The sequence below is a fragment of the Eriocheir sinensis genome, chromosome 2 (assembly GCF_024679095.1).
Source record: "Eriocheir sinensis breed Jianghai 21 chromosome 2, ASM2467909v1, whole genome shotgun sequence".
Lineage (NCBI taxonomy): Eukaryota > Metazoa > Arthropoda > Malacostraca > Decapoda > Varunidae > Eriocheir > Eriocheir sinensis.
The window spans coordinates 12319299-12339283 of NC_066510.1; the positions used below are offsets into that span (position 1 = coordinate 12319299).

The 19985-nt window shown below is 41.3% G+C and overlaps 1 protein-coding gene across 1 annotated transcript; it reads left to right on the forward strand.

The window, feature by feature from the left end:
• Window positions 1-324: 324 nt before the first annotated feature.
• LOC126999359 (keratin, type I cytoskeletal 9-like) lies at window positions 325-17531 on the forward strand. Its single transcript, XM_050861904.1, has 3 exons — window positions 325-476; window positions 13729-14259; window positions 14585-17531. The coding sequence occupies exons 2-3, from the start codon at window positions 13734-13736 to the stop codon at window positions 15880-15882; spliced, it is 1824 nt and encodes a 607-aa protein (XP_050717861.1). The 5' UTR covers window positions 325-476; window positions 13729-13733; the 3' UTR covers window positions 15883-17531.
• Window positions 17532-19985: the final 2454 nt, after the last annotated feature.

Here is a 19985-nt window from a genome sequence, read left to right on the forward strand (position 1 = left end):
CAATGATAATCAGTATAATATGAATAATTAATACTGCCGTAATAATAATAATAATAATAATAATAATAATAATAATAATAATAATAATAATAATAATAATAATAATAATAATAATAATAATAATAATACAGTAATAATAATGATATAGTAATAAGTAGATAATATTAATAATAACAAGAAGAAGAAAGAGAAGAAGAAAAAAATATGACAAAGTTATCATGTAATCTTACAAACATTGACTTCAAAGTGAACTAGAAAGCCCTAATTGCTGATTAGAGATAAAAGAAGAGAGAGAGAGAGATAATGATACAAGAGAGGAAGATTGATAAGACAAGCCGTCTGTCCCCTCACACACACACACACACACACACACACACTCAGATGCTCTCCCTCCCCACACATACCAGTACACTCACAAGGAGCCACTCATGTGTGTCTTATTGCAGACCTCACCTGGAATTTGCCTGTGTTTTAAGGTATTTATGCAGATTCTGCTACACTTGTAATCATGAATTTGGGAATGTAGTAATACTGTGATAACTGGATGTGAATCTTCCTTGATTAAAGTGCGTGGCGTGACACTCAAAAGCGTTCAGTGTGTCAAGGACCTGGGTGTCAATATCACGTCAAACCTCAAATTCTCACAGCAATGCATTGCTGCAGCAAACAAAGCAAACAGAATACTGGGCTTCATTAAGAGAAACTTCCCTTTCAATAATAAAGATGTAATACTTCCACTGTACAATAATATAGTCAGCCCCCATTTGGAATATGCAGTACAGTTGTGGTTTCCCCACCATGCAAAGGACATTGCTAAATTAGGTGTGCAAGGTAGAGCAACAAAAATGATTTCTTCCATGTGCAACAAACCTTATGCCTCTCATCCATTAAGCTGTTATTCTCTCTTGAAAACATCACCTCCAAGGAAAACTGATTATATGTTGAAAAATACTCAATGGTTTTACAATTGTGGACAAATCCAAATTGTTTTTGATTGGTGACATGTTCAGAACAAGAAATAATGGCACAAAACTTTAATGTAAACAAATATATTCAAACTGTACCAAACTTTTCTTCACCAACATTGTAGCATGAGGAATAAACTCCTACCTTCAGTGGTCCAGTGCAGTATGATTAATTCATTTAAAAACAAGCTTGACCACCACTTCCTTCAACTTGATATTCATTACAGTCAAAATGCAAAGTCTTTGTGGCATTTAATTTAATATGATTTCACTTAATTAGGTTCAAGGGCAGACCACCTTAGTAGGGTAACAATCGACAGATCTGTGACCACTTTCCTAGAACCTCCAAAACTCAATTGGGTTGTCTTCTTGGGTCAATTTAGAAAAAAAATAGACCCCATGTCTTTTGAGTTAGGTGGGGGAACACTCTGAAAAAACGCGTTTTTAAAAACTTACACAAAAAAACACCTCCGAGACCCTAGCATGCCTATATCTTTGGATCTACATATGCTAGAGAGACAAATGAAGTGTCATTTCCCACTATTTCTGACATGGGAATGATGATTGAAACCATTGCAAATTGATTTGAGACATTTATCATGATAATTTGGCATGGCAACCTTTCAGGATCATAGCGAAGGCTCGGCATTAATTTTCATGTTTCGTTTTGTTGAGTCAGCATGTTTCTGCTTTCTCCTTCTCTGCTTTGCATGTTGGTGAAGAGCAGCTCTTATTTGATTTACATTGTTTACATTCTGAACATACACAAGAAGCTGCTTCTCATTCTGCAGGATAGACAGCCAGCGTTTGATAAAGTCCATCATAAATTATTTTACAAATTAAAGCAAATAGGTACTGACAGTCAAGTACACCAATGGATCACGAATTGGCTAAGCAACAGACAACAAAGAGTGGTGGCGTCCCTCAGGGCTCGGTTCTTAGCCCAGTGCTCTTCATTATTTACATCAACGACATGGATGTTGGACTCAATAATCGCATTAGTAAATTTGCAGACGACACAAAGATTGGTAACTCGGTTCACACTGATGAAGACAGGCAAAACCTCCAAGAGGATTAGCACAAAATTTCAGCTTGGTCGGATAGATGGGAGATGCCCTTTAACATAGACAAGTGCCAGGTCCTTCAAGTTGGAACAAGGAATAAGAAGTTCGATTACGAAATGCGCGGCGTTAAACTCAAAAGCGTTCAATGCGTTAAGGACTTGGGGGTCAAAATCGCATCAAACCTCAAATTCTCACAGCAATGCATCGATGCAGCAAATAAAGCGAACAGAATGTTGGCCTTCATTAAAAGAAACCTTTTATTCAAGAATAAAGATGTAATACTTCCACTATACAATAGTTTAGTCAGACCCCACTTGGAATATGCAGTACAGTTTTGGTCTCCCCACCATGCAAAGGACATTGCTAAATTAGAAGGTGTTCAGCGTCGGGCAACAAAAATGATCCCTTCCTTGGGCAACAAATCTTATGAAGAAAGGTTTTCCACCCTTAACATGTTTTCTCTTGAGAAACGTCACCTCCGAGGAAAACTGATCGAATGTTTTAAAATACTTAATGGTTTCACGAATGTAGACAGATCAACATTGTTTATGATCGATGACACTTTCTGTACGAGGAACAATGGCGTAAAACTCAAATGTAGACAAGTAAATTCAGACTGTACCAAATTTTTCTTCACCAACGTTGTAGTGCGAGAATGGAATAAGTTCCCACCGTCAGTGGTCCAATGTAACACGTCTGACTCCTTCAAAAACAAGCTCTACCGTCATTTCCTTCAGCTTAATATCAACTATAGTTGAAATGCAACGTTTTGGAGCCTTCTGATTAATGTAAAATCACTTAGGTTTAAGGACAGACCACCTAGTCTGGACCATGGGGTCTGTGTGGTCTGATTTTCTATGTAAATCTATGTAAATATATCCTGCAGAATGAGAAGCAGCTTCTTGTGGATGTTCAGAATGTAAACAATGTAAATCGAATGAGGGCTGCTCTTCACCAACGTGCAAAGCAGAAACATGCAGACTCAACAAAACGAAACATGAAAATTAATAAGCAAGCTGTTCAAGACATTAATGCATGCCTGACTAAATTTGCCTGTGATCCTTTTGAGGAAAATGACCAGTTGCTGCTCTCACTTCAGTCTGGCTCACCAGCATCAATCAACCTGGTCAAAGACTTCATGTCTGCCAAAGAAAATGGTGTGGACAAGGTAAAGAAGTTCCTGAATGAAAGAGTTTACTCAAAAGAGAAGTCCCTCTATGAGAGACAACAAAAGAGTACTAGAAAGAACTTCTCAAACCAAGAGAGAACAACTGACCCAAAGCTAAATATCAAAGGTATGAGTATTATTATATGGACAAAAATGTATTGAAGAACTGGAAAATGAGGAGGGTATTAGAATAGGAGGAAGGAATGTGAACAACCTGCAGTATGCAGATGACACCGTGTTAATAGCAGACTCTGAGGAGAAATTACAAAGATTGGTTGACAGGCTTGTGGAATCATGTGAAAGAAAATGATTGAGGATAAACATCAACAAGACAGAGGTCATGGGAATAACTAAAAGACAAGAGAGACTGGTTGTTAATATTCAAATTCAAGGGAGAGGTATCCATCAAGTGAGAGAATTTAAATATCTAGGAAGCATTATATCTGAAAAAGTTGACTGTGAAAAGGATATAAAAACTAGAATTACCATTGCCTAAATTTTGCTAAAATGAAGAAAATTCTGACAAATGTATCTATGAATATGAAACTAAGATTGAGAATGTTAAAATGCTATGTATGGTCAACATTGACTTATGGATGTGAAGCATGGACACTTAAGAAAAATATGGCAAAAAGACTGGAGGCAGTAGAGATGTAGTTCCTGCGAAGAATGATGAGAATCCCATGGACGGCGAGAGTTACAAATGAGGAAGTTTTGAGAAGGGCCGGTACAGAGAGATGTCTATTGGGGAATGTGAGGAGGAGGCAGCTGGGATTTGTGGGACACATCCTCAGGGGAGACAACTTTGAGAAGCACTGTCTATTGGGAAGAATAGAGGGGAGACGAGCGAGAGGGAAACAACGACTCAAATTTATGGACACGATTCTGCAACACCTTGGTGGTGGACGAGGGACCGTTGACCTGATCAGACTGGCTGACGACAGGGGGAGATGGAGATCCATGGTCGCCGACGTCACTTGACTGGCACTCCGGATGGATGGATGAGTGAGGAGATGGAAGCAAGGGCATTGAGCTCAGTTCTAGAACTAGTTGATAACAGTGGAGGCCTGAAATTAGAGCAAATTATGAAACACCGTGTGACAACTTAATGTCTCTCCATGTACAATGCCAATGGGACAATGCGCAAGATGCAAAAGAGCAAGTTGCAACAGAAGCTCATCTTTGCAGCCAAACCAGAACCACAGACTTACACATTGATAATTGACATGGGGTTCATCTGGCGCATTAGTCTGCCATCTAAGGAAGACTGAGAAAAATCAGATGGTTCTCCATACACTTGGAGCAACTTTTTGCTCAAAGTTGTAAATATTATTAAAGAGAGACACAAGGCAGCTGAAAGGATCATCTGCATAAATGATCGTTATGACAGTGAGTACACGATCAAGGACAGTGAAAGGCAGCTTTGCCAAGAACAGCATGATAACAATGTATACATCAAGGCAACATACAAATTCCCATCAAACAGAGACTTTAATGACTTGATGAGCAAGCCAGCAAATAAAGTTCGTCTTCAGGTTTTCCTACAAAAGGCCTTTGGTGAAGCAGCTCAGTCAACCGATACTAAAATCTTGTACTGTGTTGTCGATGGAACAGCAATTGATATGAAGTCAGGAAAAGCAGTGACTGATTTCAGAATTACTCGTGCAGAGGCTAATACCGCTATGTTCACTGCATACAAGATTCTGCGGTCAAAGGGCTACATTGCTCCGGTTGTGTTGGACAATGAGGACACGGACAATTATGTCCAAGCCGCATGTGTTGCTCACCAGGAGGAGGGATTCTCACTCATACGAAGGAAAAAAGAGCTTATTAATGCCCAAGGTTTGTGTTCAGAAATCATCAGTCAGTGCATAATTCCGATGCATGTTCTGACTGGTGGAGACCACACCTCCGGTTTCTATGGCATCGGGAAGAAAACAGTATATGAAAAGGTAAAACAATCTCAAGAAGCCCAACAGTTACTATCAGACTGTGGTAAACATCTCCCAGCCATTCAGGAAACCATCTCTAATCTCAAAAAGTTTGTCCTCAAATATGTGTATGGTGATACCAAGAGTTCTAGCTTGGGTGAAGCGCAAACAGTGAAGTGGAGGGCACAAAAGAAGACCTTGCACCTGACAATGACACTCTGAACCAACATCTGCTGAGAGTCGACTATCTAGCATATATACAAATCCACTATGATCTCAGAGATCACCCATCACCCATTGGACATGGATGGCATATTGAAAATGGAACTGTGCTTGCCTGTACACTACACTATGCCACCGACGCCTCCATCGCTGCAGCTACTTGCGCCAGCTACACAAGACAATCCAAACGAACGCAGTGATGACTCTGACTCTGAGAGTGAACCATCTGACAGCTCTGATGATGATATCTAAGTATTAGACCGGGAGCCAGGGGGGTCAACTTAGCTGGAAAGGTAACAAATTCTAACCCACATAGCAATGGTCCTTGTGTCTGCCCATGCATGAAAATTGAAGTCTGCCGGGCCTGCAGTGGTGGACAAGGTCATGAGGTCATGTCAAAGGTGTAGCCCCATCATTTATTAAGACCCTGACTTTGGTCCTGATCTGAACATCACAGTAGAGATGGCAGGATGGTCGCTAATGACTCCATTGGACAAGACAAACAACTTACATTCTGACAACATTTGGCTAACTTTAACGGTTTGGTCTGTAAAAATGGTCATAGTTCAGAAATATAGTGCAAATGGCATCTTTTTATGGCAATTAGATAGCTATGACCATTTTTACAGACCAAATTAACCGTTGAAATTAGCCAAATGTTGTTGGAATATAAGTTGTTTGTCTTGTCCATTGGAGTCATTTGCGACCATCCTGTCATCCCTACCGTGATGTTCAGATCAGGACCAAAGTCAGGGTCTTAATAAATGCTATGGGGCTACAATTTTGACATGACCTCATGACCTTGTCCACCACTGCAGGCCCAGCAGACTTCAATTTTCATGCATGGGTAGACACAAGGACCATTGCTATGAGGGTTAGAATTTGTTACCTTTCCAGCTAGGTTGCCCCCCCTGGCTCCCACTCTATATGTATGTTCATGTGAATATAAGTGTGAGAGCCTTCTTCGACTGATTCCTATCTATATTATTGTAAATCGGTTCACATAGATACAGGGGGCCATGTTATATTAGAGGTACCAGGGTACCTCAAATTACTTAAATATGCATTCCAATGTAATTCTCATGTCAAAGTTAGTGGGAAAAGACACCCTACTTGTTCATTTTACCCATATATTTCCAAAGTTTTAAGTATATGGCCAACACAAGCCTTCGCTATGATCCTGAGAGGTTGCCATGCCAAATTATCATGATAAATATGTCTCAAATCAATTTGCAATGATTTCAATCATCATTCCCATGTCAGAAATAGTGGGAAATGACATTTTATTTGTCTCTCTAGCATATGTAGATCCAAAGACATAGGCATGCTAGGGTCTCGGAGGTGTTTTTTGTGTGAATTTTAAAAAATGCATTTTTTCAGAGTGTTCCCCCACCTAACTCAAAAGACATGGGGTCTATATTTTTTCTAAATTGACCCAAGAAGACAACCCTGAGGTTCCAGGAAAGTGGTCACGGATCTGTCGATCCCTACTACCTAATCTGGACCATAGCTAGGGTCTGTGTGGTCTGAATATCTACATAAATCTCTCTCTCTCTCTCTCTCTCTCTCTCTCTCTCTCTCTCTCTCTCTCTCTCTCTCTCTCTCTCTCTCTCTCTCTCTCCTATAGTACTTAAATAAACAAAAAAAACAGCCTCAATTCTCTCACATCCTTATTTAATATATCTTTGCAAAAAGTCATGGTCCTTTCTGACTGAAAAATAGCTAATGTTACACTGAATTAAAAAAAAAAAAAAGAGAATAATACTGGGTAATTACAGGCCCATCAGTCAAACCTCAATATGTAGTAGGTAAGCTACTCGAGAGATCAGAGACAAAAAATATATTACAATGGAATTCACTCACTAATTATGGATTCACAACACAGGTTCCAAACTAAGAAATCCTGTTTGTCTAACGCGTGACCATTTATAAAAACAACCTATCTTTAGTTCACAACGTAACCAAATCACTGGATGCTGTTTATCTGGATTTTCAAAAGGCATTAAATGACAAAATTTAATGAAGTCCCACACAATGAATTACATTACAAAATCAAATAACTAGAAATTAAAGGTAAAGTATCTATCTATCTATATCTCTGACGCCTTGCTCCCTCGCGGGAACTTCCCTCCAGGAGGTGGCCATGGCAGAAGTGTCTCCATCTCTCCCTGTTCTGGCACTCCCTCTCAGCACATTCAATCCCACTACTTCCAACTCTCTCGCTCCAATACTCACTCACCCTATTGATCCACTTCACAGGTGGTCTTCCCCTAACATCCCCTCCCTCAATCCTTCCCTCATATACTCTCTTCACGAATTCATTCTCCCCCATTCTCATCATGTGGCCAAACCACCTCAGTGCACCACGCTTCACCCACTCCACCACTCCACACTCCACTCCTTTCGCTGTCACACCCATACCAAACCGCTCATACACGCTTTCATTACTTTCTCCACCCCATCCTGACACACCACATGCACCTCTTATATAACTCATTTCCACTGCATGTATTCTCGATTGCTGTACACGTCTCTGACGCATATGACAGAGTTGGCAGGATAATACTATTCCTCATTCCCCTCTTTACCTCCATGTTCACATTTCTTCCTTTCATAACTCTCTCCAAGGCACCCACCACCTGTCTGCCCTTCACTGCTCTTTCCCTCACCTCATCTTACATACTGCCATGCTTACATAAAACAGTCCCTAAATATTTCAACTCAGTCACCTCCTCCATTCTCTCCTCCCCTAACCTTATCCTACACTTTGTTGTACCCTCTGCTCTAACTCTGTGTGGCTTTGCAAAATCAATGACCTGTACCCTCGCCCTCTCAAATACCATAACCTTACTCTTTCCAGCATTCACGCTCAGTTTTCTCCTCTTACACATCCTGTCAAACTCATCCACTATCCTCTGCAGCTTCCCCTCATTCTCTGCCAACAACACTATCATCTGCAAACAGGCCCGCAACCAATGACTCCTCTGTACCTCTCACTTTCAGCCTTGGACCAACCTCCCCTACTCTGGCTTTCATTTCTCTCATACAACCATTTATGTAAACATTAAAAAGTCATGGTGACATCAGACACCCCTGTCTCACACCCACACCAACACCAAAACTCTTACTCAACTCACCCTTCATGCGTACATGAGGCACTCGCATCCTAATAGAAGGATCAGATTCCCTCCAGCAAACACCCTCCCACACCATATATCCTTAGAACATCCCACAACCCCTTCCTGTCAACCATTTTGAAGGTAAAGTACATGAATGGATATCAAACTGGCTGAGCAACAGGACGCAAAGGGTAGTGTCTACGGGAGCTGCCACAAGTGGGGTCCCTCAGGGATCAGTTCTTGGTCCAGTACTGTTCACAACTTATGTCAAATGACATAAACAGAGGGTTCAATACAGTAAGACCCTGATGACCCGGCCCCTGGGTATCCGGAAATCCCGACTATCCAGCAAACACTTGGCTGGCCACAATTAAAATAAATCCAAGAAAATAAATACAATTAGGAAAATCCAACTGCCATAAAGTTTGAAATACCTGTGGTGCACTGCTGTATACTTTTGTTTTCTGCCACAGCGCTAGCAGCACCACATCCTTATCCTCATGAATCTAGAGAACAATCTAAAATCCTTTCCTACTGTAAAGCAGACCTTCCTCAACAAATTCTGGCCCTTAACCAGTTGATTTGATTATGCCTCGTCCCCCTTCCTCTCTCTCTTTCTTGTGGTACTCCTCACGGCATAAGCAAGCTCAACATGTAATAATATAGAGGACTTTGCAGCTTCCTAACAGTAGTACCAGAAAACATCACCACATTGTCTATAATACCACAAAGGGTCCAGAATGCCTTTACTGAACCCTGACACAATGAATTTTGTTGTGTCAGGGTTCAGTAAAATCATTCTGGGCCTGTTGAGAGAGAGAGAGAGAGAGAGAGAGAGAGAGAGAGAGAGATTTACAAAGAAAATCAGACCACACAGACCCCATGGTTCAGACTAGGTGGTCTGTCCTTAAACCTAAGTGATTCTACATTAATCAGATGGCTCTAAAACGTTGCATTTCTACTCTAGTTAATATTAACTTCAATGAAGTGTCAGTCGAGCTTGTTTTTAAAGGAGTCAATCGTGTTACACTGGACCACTGAAGGTGGGAGCTTATTCCATTCTCGCACTACAACGTTGGTTAAGAAAAATTTGGTGCAGTCTGAATTTACTTGTCTACATTTGAGTTTTATGCCATTGTTCCTCGTTCGCAAAGTGTCATCAATCATAAACAATTTTGTTCTGTCTACATTCGTGAAACCATTAAGTATTTTAAAACATTCGATCAGTTTTCCTCGGAGGCAGCGTTTCTCGAGAGAAAACATGTTAATGGTGGAAAGCCTTTCTTCATAGGATTTGTTGCGCAAGGAAGGGATCATTTTTGTTGCCCGACGCTGAACACCTTCTAATTCAGCAATGTCCTTTGCATGGTGGAGAGACCAAAACTGTACTGCATATTCCAAGTGGGGTCTAACTAAACTATTGTAGAGCGGAAGTATTACATCTTTATTCTTGAATAAAAAGTTTCTTTTAATGAAGCCCAACATTCTGTTCGCTTTATTTGCTGCATCGATACATTGATGTGAGAATTTGAGGTTTGACGCGATTTTGACCCCCAGGTCCTTAACGCACTGAACGCTTGTGAGTTTAACGCCGCGCATTTCGTAAGCGAACTTCTTATTTCTTGTCCCAACTTGAAGGACCTGGCACTTGTCTACGTTAAAGGGCATCTCCCATCTATCAGACCAAGCTGAAATTTTGTGCAAATCCTCTTGGAGGCCTTACCTGTCTTCGTCAGTGAGAACCGAGTTACCAATCTTTGTGTCGTCTGCAAATTTACTAATGCGATTATTGAGTCCAACATCCACATCGTTCATGTAAATAATGAAGAGCACTGGGCCAAGAACCATGCCCTGAGGGATGCCACTAGTGACCGGTGCCCAATCTGAGTTAAATCCGTCAATCACCACTCTTTGTTGTCTGTTGCTCAACCAATTCGCGATCCATTGGTTTACTTGACCGTCAATACCTATTTGCTTTAATTTATAAAGTAATTTATGATGTGGGACTTTATCAAACACTTTCTGGAAATCAAGATAGACTATGTCCAATGATTTGGTTACGTCATAAACTGAGAAGAGGTCGTTATAAAAGGTCAATAGGTTTGATAGGCAGGATCTTTTGTTACGGAGGCAATGTTGTGAATCCCCAATTAATGAGTGGCTTTCAAGGTAACTCACAATTTTGTCTCTAATTATGCTCTCAAGTAGCTTACCTACAACTGAAGTTAGACTAATGGGTCTGTAATTACCTGGTATTTTTTTGTCTCCTTTCTTAAAAATCGGTGTCACGTAAGCCTTTTTCCAATCCGAAGGGACGATGCCTTGTCGCAAAGACATATTGAATACGGTTGTGAGGGAGGAGAGTATTTCGCTCTTCGTTTCTTTAAGCAGTATAGGATATACTTTTTGGGTCTGGGACTTTTATTTGTTTTAAGTGATTGGAGAGCTTTAAGGACTTCATCGGTTGTTATTTCAAAATTAGGCAATGCATGCTCGAGATTTACATTAGTACTGGTGCTGGTGGTAGTGGGAGGAAGACAGTATTAAACACCGAGGAAAAGTAACTGTTTAAGAGGTTTGCAATGTGTTGGCTGTCAGTCACTAGTGCACCGTCGTTTGTTAAAGGTCCAATTCCACTTCTGATCACCTTTCTGTTGTTTAAGTAACTGAAGAAGGATTTCGGATTATTTTTACAGTTGGCTGCAATATTTTCTTCATACCTACGCTTTGCCTGACATACTAATCTTTTTACTCGTCACCTGGCATCAAGATAAAGTCTAATGTTTTCGGGCGTGCTTTGTTCTTTCTTTAACCTGTAAGACAATTTTCTGTCCTTGACTGAGTGTTTAATTTTGCAATTAAACCAAGGTGAGAGAGAGAGAGAGAGAGAGAGAGAGAGAGAGAGAGAGAGAGAGAGAGAGAGAGAGAGAGAGAGAGAGAGAGAGAGAGAGAGAGAGAGAGAGAGAGAGAGAGAGAGAGAGAGAAGGGGGGGGCATAAGCAAATCAGCTGATTTAGAGGTGGAGTATGCTGTCCCAGTTGCTTCCTTAGTTAACACACAGGCTTCCATTGTATGTGGATAGTTAGGTGGTGGTCTAATTGTACCGAAGCCCCTCAGTGCTCCATTAAGTATATACACACTTAATTGTAGGCAGGAGAGGCATCTCTTGAGTGCATTGTACCTGTGTGAACATGTTTGGTCGAATGAAATTACATGGGGAACATTCAGAATGTGAATACCCCAAGTATCATGAATTTTCATTTCTTCAGTACCTCTGAATCCCTGTGGATGTTGAATACCAGGGTTTTACTGTAATTTTATTACAAATCAAAACAGGCAAAGCCTCCATGAACATTTATTTAGAATTTTAGTTGGTCTGCATGCTAGCTGGAAGATGTCGATTATTTAGATATGTTTCAAACTCTCCAAGTTGGGACAAAAATTAGGTCTGGTGTTTTTTTGTGTGACAAACTTCACTATAAAAGGCTCTCATCTCTCCACATGTTCTCTCTTGAGAAATGTCACCTCCATGGGAAACTGATCAGATGTTTCAAAATGTAATGTAATGGCTTTACAAATGTGGACAAATCAAAATTGTTTATGATCGATGACACATCTCAAACAAGAAATATTGACACAAAACTTCAGTGTAAACATATATACTCAGACGGCACCAAATTTTTCTTTACCAACATTGTAGAAGAATGGAATGGAATAATTTAGCAAACAACTGTCATTTCCTTCATCTATATATTTGCTAAAGCAAATATGCAATATTTTGACCATTAGGTAATTGAATTTTTTTAGATTTAAAAACAGATCAAGTATTTTGGACCATATATAGGGTCTGTGTGGTCTTTGCATCTATGTAAATCTGTGTACTCGCTCTCTCTCTCTCTCTCTTCCGTAACAAAAGATCCTGCCTATCAAACCTATTGACCTTTTATAACGACCTCTTCTCAGTTTATGACGTAACCAAATCATTAGACATAGTCTATCTTGATTTCCAGAAAGCGTTTGATAAAGTCCCACATCATAAATTACTTTATAAATTAAAGCAAACAGGTATTGATGGTCAAGTACACCAATGGATCGCAAATTAGTTGAGCAACAGACAACAAAGAGTGGTGATTGACGGATTTAACTCAGAGTGGGCACCGGTCACTAGTGGCGTCCCTCAGGGCTCAGTTCTCGGCCCAGTGCTCTTCATTATTTACATCAACGATGTGGATGTTGGACTCAGTAATCGCATTAGTAAATTTGCAGACGACACAAAGATTGATGACTCATTTCTCACTGACAAAGACAGGCATATAGCCTCCAAGAGGATTTGCACAAAATTTCAGCTTGGTCAGATAGATGGGAGATGCCCTTTAATGTAGACAAGTGCCAGGTCCTTCAAGTTGGAACAAGAAATAAGAAGTTCGATTATGAAATGCGCTGCGTTAAACTCACATGCATTCAATGCGTTAAGGACCTGGGGGTCAAAATCACGTCAAACCTCAAATTCTCACAGCAATGCATCGATGCACCAAATAAAGCGAACAGAATGTTGGGCTTCATTAAAAGAAACTTTTTATTCAAGAATAAAGATGTAATACTTCCGCTCTACAATAGTTTAGTTAGATCCCACTTGGAATATGCGGTACAGTTTTGGTCTCCCCACCATGCAAAGGACATTGCTAAATTAGAAGGTGTTCAGCGTCGGGCAACAAAAATGATCCCTTCCTTGCACAACAAATCCTACGAAGAAAGGCTTTCCACCCTTAACATGTTCTCTCTTGAGAAACATCGCCTCCGAGGAAAACTGATCGAGTGTTTTAAAATACTTCATGGTATCACAAATGGAAACAGATCAAAATTGTTTGTGATCGTTGACACTTTGCGAACGAGGAACAATGGCATAAAACTTAAACGTAGACAAGTAAGTTCAGACTGCACCAAATTTTTCTTCACCAACGTTGTAGTGCGAGAATGGAATAAGGTTCCACCTTCAGTGGTCCAGTGTAACACAAGTGACTCCTTTAAAAACAAGCTCAACCATCACTTCCTTGAACTTAATATTAACTAGAGTAGAAATGCAGTGTTTTGGAGCCATCTGATTAATGTAGAATCACTTAGGTGGACAGGCCACCTAGTCTGGACCATGGGGTCTGTGTGGTCTGATTTTCTATGTAAATCTATGTAAATCTCTCTCTCTCTCTCTCTCTCTCTCTCTCTCTCTCTCTCTCTCTCTCTCTCAAACACCCTCACATTTCAGGAAAGATGACCAGCAGAACTCAAGTGGCTGTATGGTTCCTCCTTTCTTCCCTCCTTTTCTCCATATGCCTTTGCTATGCCCTTCCACTTTCCTTCATCCATGAAATCAACACGAGAGGAAAGCAAGATGATCAAATAATAACAAGGGAAGAAGAAACCACTAGCAGAGGAATGAGAGGAGTGGATCACGATGGAAGACAAACAGTGGAAGTTTTCTCACCTTTGACACTGTATTACCATAAGCAGAAGAATAGAGACGGAGATGACCTGGACGTGAAGAGGGTCCATTCTCCCTTGAGCCCACACCCATACCAGCCCACCTTACCTACAAGAGGAAGGAAAGTGGGCATAAAATGGAATGTCAACAATAGAAGAATCACCTCTAATATCACTACTCCACCTTCTACTACTACTATTACTACTACTACTGCCACTGCTGCTGCTACTTCTATGATTTATCCACTTATTTCTTCTTCTCTTAATCATCCTCCTTCCCCTTTGTTACCATCATCTTCCTGCTCCTCTCCAGCGTGTGAGTATAAAATTTTGTCACTCTATTCCTGATTTCGTATTTACTTTCAATCTTTCATTGACTGACTTTTAAAATAGATGAAACAAGTTAATGCCTACCTGGTTACCTATTATAACAGACTTTTTCAAGGAACTACAATCTTTTCTTTTGAGAGATACTGGTAATTGTAGATTATCATGAGAGATAAAGATAGAGATAGAGAGAGGAGATGGGGGTTATGAAATCCCTTCTTTCTCTCTTTTCTCCAGCTGCATATCCTTCTCACCTACAACTAAATATTTTTTCACCTTGGCCACCACCACCACCACCACTCTCACCAAAACAGGCAAGTGGCTAGCATCATGGCAGTTCATAGTGGTGGTGTGCATGACCTTGGCCTGGCTGGTGGGACTGATGACCTTGTACTGCATGACCAGGACAACTAGGGGAAAAGTACTACTGGAGGCCTGGTCATCCCTGTGTACCCATGACGAACAGGATCAGGATGAGGTGACAACTAAAGGGATTGGATACCTTGATGGGAGCCCTGGTCTGCGTCGCTTCGTTCTTATTGAAGATGAGAAGGAAGAGGAGGACAAAGAGAACGATATGGATGACTTCTCCACCTCTGAGTTTAAGGATGTAGAGAGTAAGGAAAACAAGGAGGTAGAAAGAGGAGATGGGAATCCAAAAAGGATGAAACCACCAAGGAGGGGGACTTATATCCTTCAGGAGGCATCCAAAAATGGTGTCTTGGAAGTAGGAACTTACAGGATACAAGAGAAGGAGGAGGAAGAAGAGGAAGAAGTGGATAGAAAGAGGAAGGACAACGACAAAGAGGAGGAAGAGGTGGAATACATTTTAGAGGGAGCAACTTACATTTTGCAGTCTGAAAGGGTAGGAAGAGAAGACACAGGACTCAAAAGAGGAGAAGAAAGGGGAGGATACATAGGAGGTATAGAAGGACTGTATGGTATTATAGGAAGAGAAAGGCCACAAGGAGAAGGATATGGGGGCTTAGCAGGGTTAAGAGTATATGGAATTATGGGAAGAGAAGAAGCAGAAGGCATCAGAGGAGGAGGAGGAAGAATAGAAGGGATAGAAGAATTGTATGAGATACTGCATGGTGAAGTATCAGGAGGAGGGGCAAATAGGAGAGAAGGAGGAGATGATGGGGTACTCTTGTCAGTGGGGAAGTTGGTAGGGGCTGTAAGAGGGGGGAAGAAAGAGGAAAAGATAAGAGGAGAGAGTATGAGTGGAGGAGGAAGGACAGGAGCTAAAGGTGAGGAATGGAAAGAAGTAGGAGATGCAGGTGGAGGATGGGGGGAGGGAAGAGAAGGAGGGAGAGAAGAAAGAGGAAAAGTGAGAGGAAAAGGAACAAGTGGGTCAAAAAGGGGAAAAGGTGGAAAAATAGTGGATGAAAAAGAAAGAGAAGAAAGAGGAAAAGTAAATGTCAGTGATACTTGGGGAGGAAGAAAGGGAAAAGGGGATAAGACTAATTCAAGAGGAAGTGGGGAAGGAAGTTGCAGAGCTAAGACTCCTCCCTCTCCCAAAAGAGCTGCCTCCTTCCCCATGGACCACTTTCTTTCCTCCCACTTAATGCCCCGTAAACTTTCCCTCATTGTGGAGGAGGATATCCACTGAATGCAATTGTGTTGTAAGCATTTTTTAAAGTAGTATCCCTGTGAAGTAATTGACCTTAACAGTTGCTCTTTCTATACTCTACAGATATAATCTTTAAGGTTTTGTTTCTCCTGTTCAAATTTTACAGGTGACTTCAAATCTGTACTACTGCATACTTGTGTTTTGTGGGATGAAATGAGCAAATCTCATATCCTGTAGTAGAGTGTATCCTAACTATATTCGGATTGTTAAATTACCTTTTAATAAAACTGTTTCTCAATGACAGTATTTTTTAGGTTGAGTGCACATAGATATTGCTCTTTTTTATTCTTTATATTACATAGCTGCTGCCCATTCTCTGCTTGTTAAATTACCTATTACTAACACTATTTTGTTAATGACAGCAGCTGTCAGGTAGCATGAATATAGGTATTGTTTAAAGTCTTTTACTTATAATACATGCTGCCCTTTTTCAATGCCATATTTGCTGTCTCAACTTTATATGGTGTATGTGAAATTATAAATTGGTTGGACAGTGGTAGTCCTGAATGTTACTGTGCTATGTTAAACGATTTATGGTAAACTGAAATTTTCTCAGGCTTTTTATGTATGTAGATAGCCAGGAAAGAACACTGATGTAAGTAGCCAAAATGCTTAGTGCATGTGACCAGTGCCCTCACTGCCAGGGTAACAATCTCATTCCTTACAGAAATAATAAAATTACACAACGAAGTTGTAAAAAGGTACAAGTATACTAAAAGGCTATTCAAGCTATTCAATGGGAAATTAACAAATCACTAAAGGAAAATAGGAAAAAGAACGAGGAGTGTTTGTAAGAGGATAAGTAGTCACCTGAGAAGCACATTAAAAAGATTGTGGGAAAGAATTATAAACTTAAATCATAAAAGTGGTATTTAAATACAAGGACAATGAGGTGATGAAGAAATCAACAGAAGCTCTGATACACCCCAGGGTGGAATATGCAGCAATGGTATGGTCCCCACATGAAAAAAAATATATACAAATATGATAAAAATAACAGCAACCAAGAAGGTCCCCAGTCTGTCAAATCCTGTACACAGAAAGATTGGAAAAACATGAACCATCTATGAAGGACACCCTCATTCACATGTGTAAACAAATAAATTCAGACTCCATCAAATTTTTCTTCACCAACATTGTAGCAAGAGAATGGAATAAACTCACCCTCAGTGGTCCCGTTGAAATGCCCCGAGATTTGATTTTCTCTTTTCTACTATTCTCTTGGCCCCACACGTCCTCTGCGTGTATCGAAACACACGAGAAATTAATCAAGACAAGGAGAGGGTATTCGCCAGCTGCCTGGGAATGAACCCGCGACCAGCGTGACGGGAGAGCCAATCCTTACCGAGTCGGCCAAAGAGGTACCCCACTCATCAAGTGGGTTATGGGAGGCTCCCTTATGAGGCCTAGTCACCGCACTACACAGTAAAGTATGATCATTCATTTAAAATCAAGCTCGATCACTGCTTCCATCAACTTGATATTCACTAAAGTCAAAATGCAAAGTCTTGGTGGCATTAAATTCAATATGATTTAATTTAGGTTTAAGGACAAACCCCATTGTCTGAACCATAGGATCAGTGTGGTCTGAATATCTATGTATCTATGTAAATAAAACCACAAATCCAGGGCTCGTCTCTTCAGTTGCTTCTGCCACTACTGCATGGATAGTATATCCTATTGCCACTCTTGATATTGATGATAAAATCATAGGTAAAAGTAAAGCTGGGTGCATATGCTACAGCTGCCTGTGGCTGGAGTGCTCATCTCCTTTACATTGGCCTGCCGCCTGAGGAGGAATCTACATAATTGCACACCTGACATTAAACACATAGCGTATGACCCACTTGTGAGACCAACACTGGAATACTGCTCCTCGGTGTGGGATCCTTACACACACACACACACACACACACAGAAACATTGATAGGCTACAACAAATCAACACCAAGGCGGCTAGGTTCATTACAATTACACTCGAACGCCTGAAATCACAACACGGATCAAACAAAAGATAAACATGGAACCTCTTCACATACGCAGACAAGCACAGACTTACATTTATGTACAAGATCACCAACTCACATTGACATTGATCCACATTCATATTTACGCAACGCAAACAGTCAACGTACTCGTAACACACACATCCATAAATACCAAACATATCACACAAACACTGACGCATACAAGCACTCATACTTTCCACGCACCATACGTGACTGGAACAGCCTCCCTCAACAGATTGTAGACTGCGGTACAATAGACTCATTCAGAAAACAAATACACACTCACTTGTCACCATAACACACCAACATGAGATTCACTTCCCTCCCCTGCATGTGAGGCCCTGCTCGCAGCTGAGCCCAACTTTGCATCTGAGGTCTCTGATTGGCCCGTGAGCCAGCGCTTCTGTGATTGGTCCGGCGCTTTAACCCCCTCTTGAACTTGAACTTGAAGTCCAGAGTCGCCCAGTGGTCCACTGCAGGGGATGAGTTGGAACAGACGGAAAAATACAAGTATCTAGGGGTGTGGATGGAGGTAAATGGATGCGACAGGGCCAAGAATGTAAAGATAAGTATGACAAACCAGTGGATAGGCCGTCTAGGGAGTGCAGCGAGGATGAGACCGAGCAAATATGATGTCATCCGTGAGGTTTGGAAGAGTGTACATGGCTGTCCCGAGCATTATGTGTGGAATGGATGTGATGACATGGAAAGACAGTGATACAGAAAAATTGGAAGTGGGGCAGAATAAGGTAGCAAGAATGGCACTGAATGCACCAATTAAGGTTTGCAGCAGTAGAGGCTCTTAGGGGTGACATGGGATGGAGCACTTTTAGGGAAAGACTAGTACGTAAAGGCAACCTTGAGATATAAAGTGAGACTGGAACAAATGGAGGATGCAAGATTAGCAAGAAAAGTATACTTGTGGAACATAAGAGATGGCAAATGGGCAAATAAATGTGGGCGAATGATAGACAGGAATGTCATGCTAAGTAGATAGTTTAAGATAGGCAGAATGTGTTTGAATGGAGAATAACAAACAGAAATGGAGAGGGGTTTGAGTGGGATATAAGAAAGTGGAAGAATGTGATAGATATGGCTTTTTTTTTTTTTTTTTGGTATTTCGTTGGGGATATACCCCAATGGAGGAAGGCGGAGCATGCCGCGCAACCCCCCCAGGCGGCTGGTAGAGAGATACCCAATTCTGACAAGGAGGAGGCCCAACAACGGGGCTGAGGGTGTCGGAAAGAGCCCACTTTTCCACTCCCATGGTAACTGATAGGTCTCGAACCCATACACACCAGCAGGCACCCTGCCGAAGCGCAAGGCCGAGTACGCTATCACGGGACCACGGGAGCCCCCGGATATAGCAGTTAAAGATGAGGGATTGAGCAAGTGGAAGAATGAGGTGGAAAGAAAGGAAACTCTCGACTGGTACAGGGAGAAAGAGGCCCCAAAGTGTGAGGTGTGGTATGAGGGAAGCCTGGGAGGGGATCTTTTCCTCGCTAGAGCGCAGTGTCTGGATGTAAATGCAAGGAACTATAGATGGTACGTCTGAGTCCCGCAGCAAAGTGTGCCAGATGTGTGACAGGGGTGTGGACGAGACTGTGCAGCATGTAGTGCTGGAATGTAAGAAGTATGACAGGGAGAGAACGAAGATGATGCATGTGTTTCTGAGTAAGATGGGACGTGGAGTGAATGGGAGGACTGGAAGGGAGTGGATGGTGCTGCTGCTGGGGCTCAGTGGAGAGACGAGTGGACGAGTGATTGAGGCAGTGAAAGAGTTCTTGGAGAGCATGTGGCGTGCAAGATGTAGGGAATGATATCTTGCCCCGAGAAGAACATAGACTTTCCGCATGTTTTGTTTTCTTTTCGCAGGAGCTGCCGATACAAAGGCCTGGCTGGGGAGAAATCCCAAGCCACCTGTGACATCAAGATCAGGATCAAGATCAAGACGGTACCGACTATTATATGGGCATTGTGAGGCAAAAGATTGAAAATCATATTAGAGAAGTTGGACTAGGGAGTGATCTGCAGGCAGGCTTCACTGAGGAAAGAAGAGTCACAGACAACTTA

Excerpts from the sequence above, each read along its gene's own strand:
- LOC126999359 (XM_050861904.1), top strand. The coding sequence starts at position 13,734 with ATGACCAGCAGAACTCAAGTGGCTGTATGGTTCCTCCTTTCTTCCCTC. Across the intron at positions 14,260-14,584 it reads TTCCTGCTCCTCTCCAGCGT|GCAAGTGGCTAGCATCATGG; the intron begins GTGAGTATAAAA and ends TCACCAAAACAG.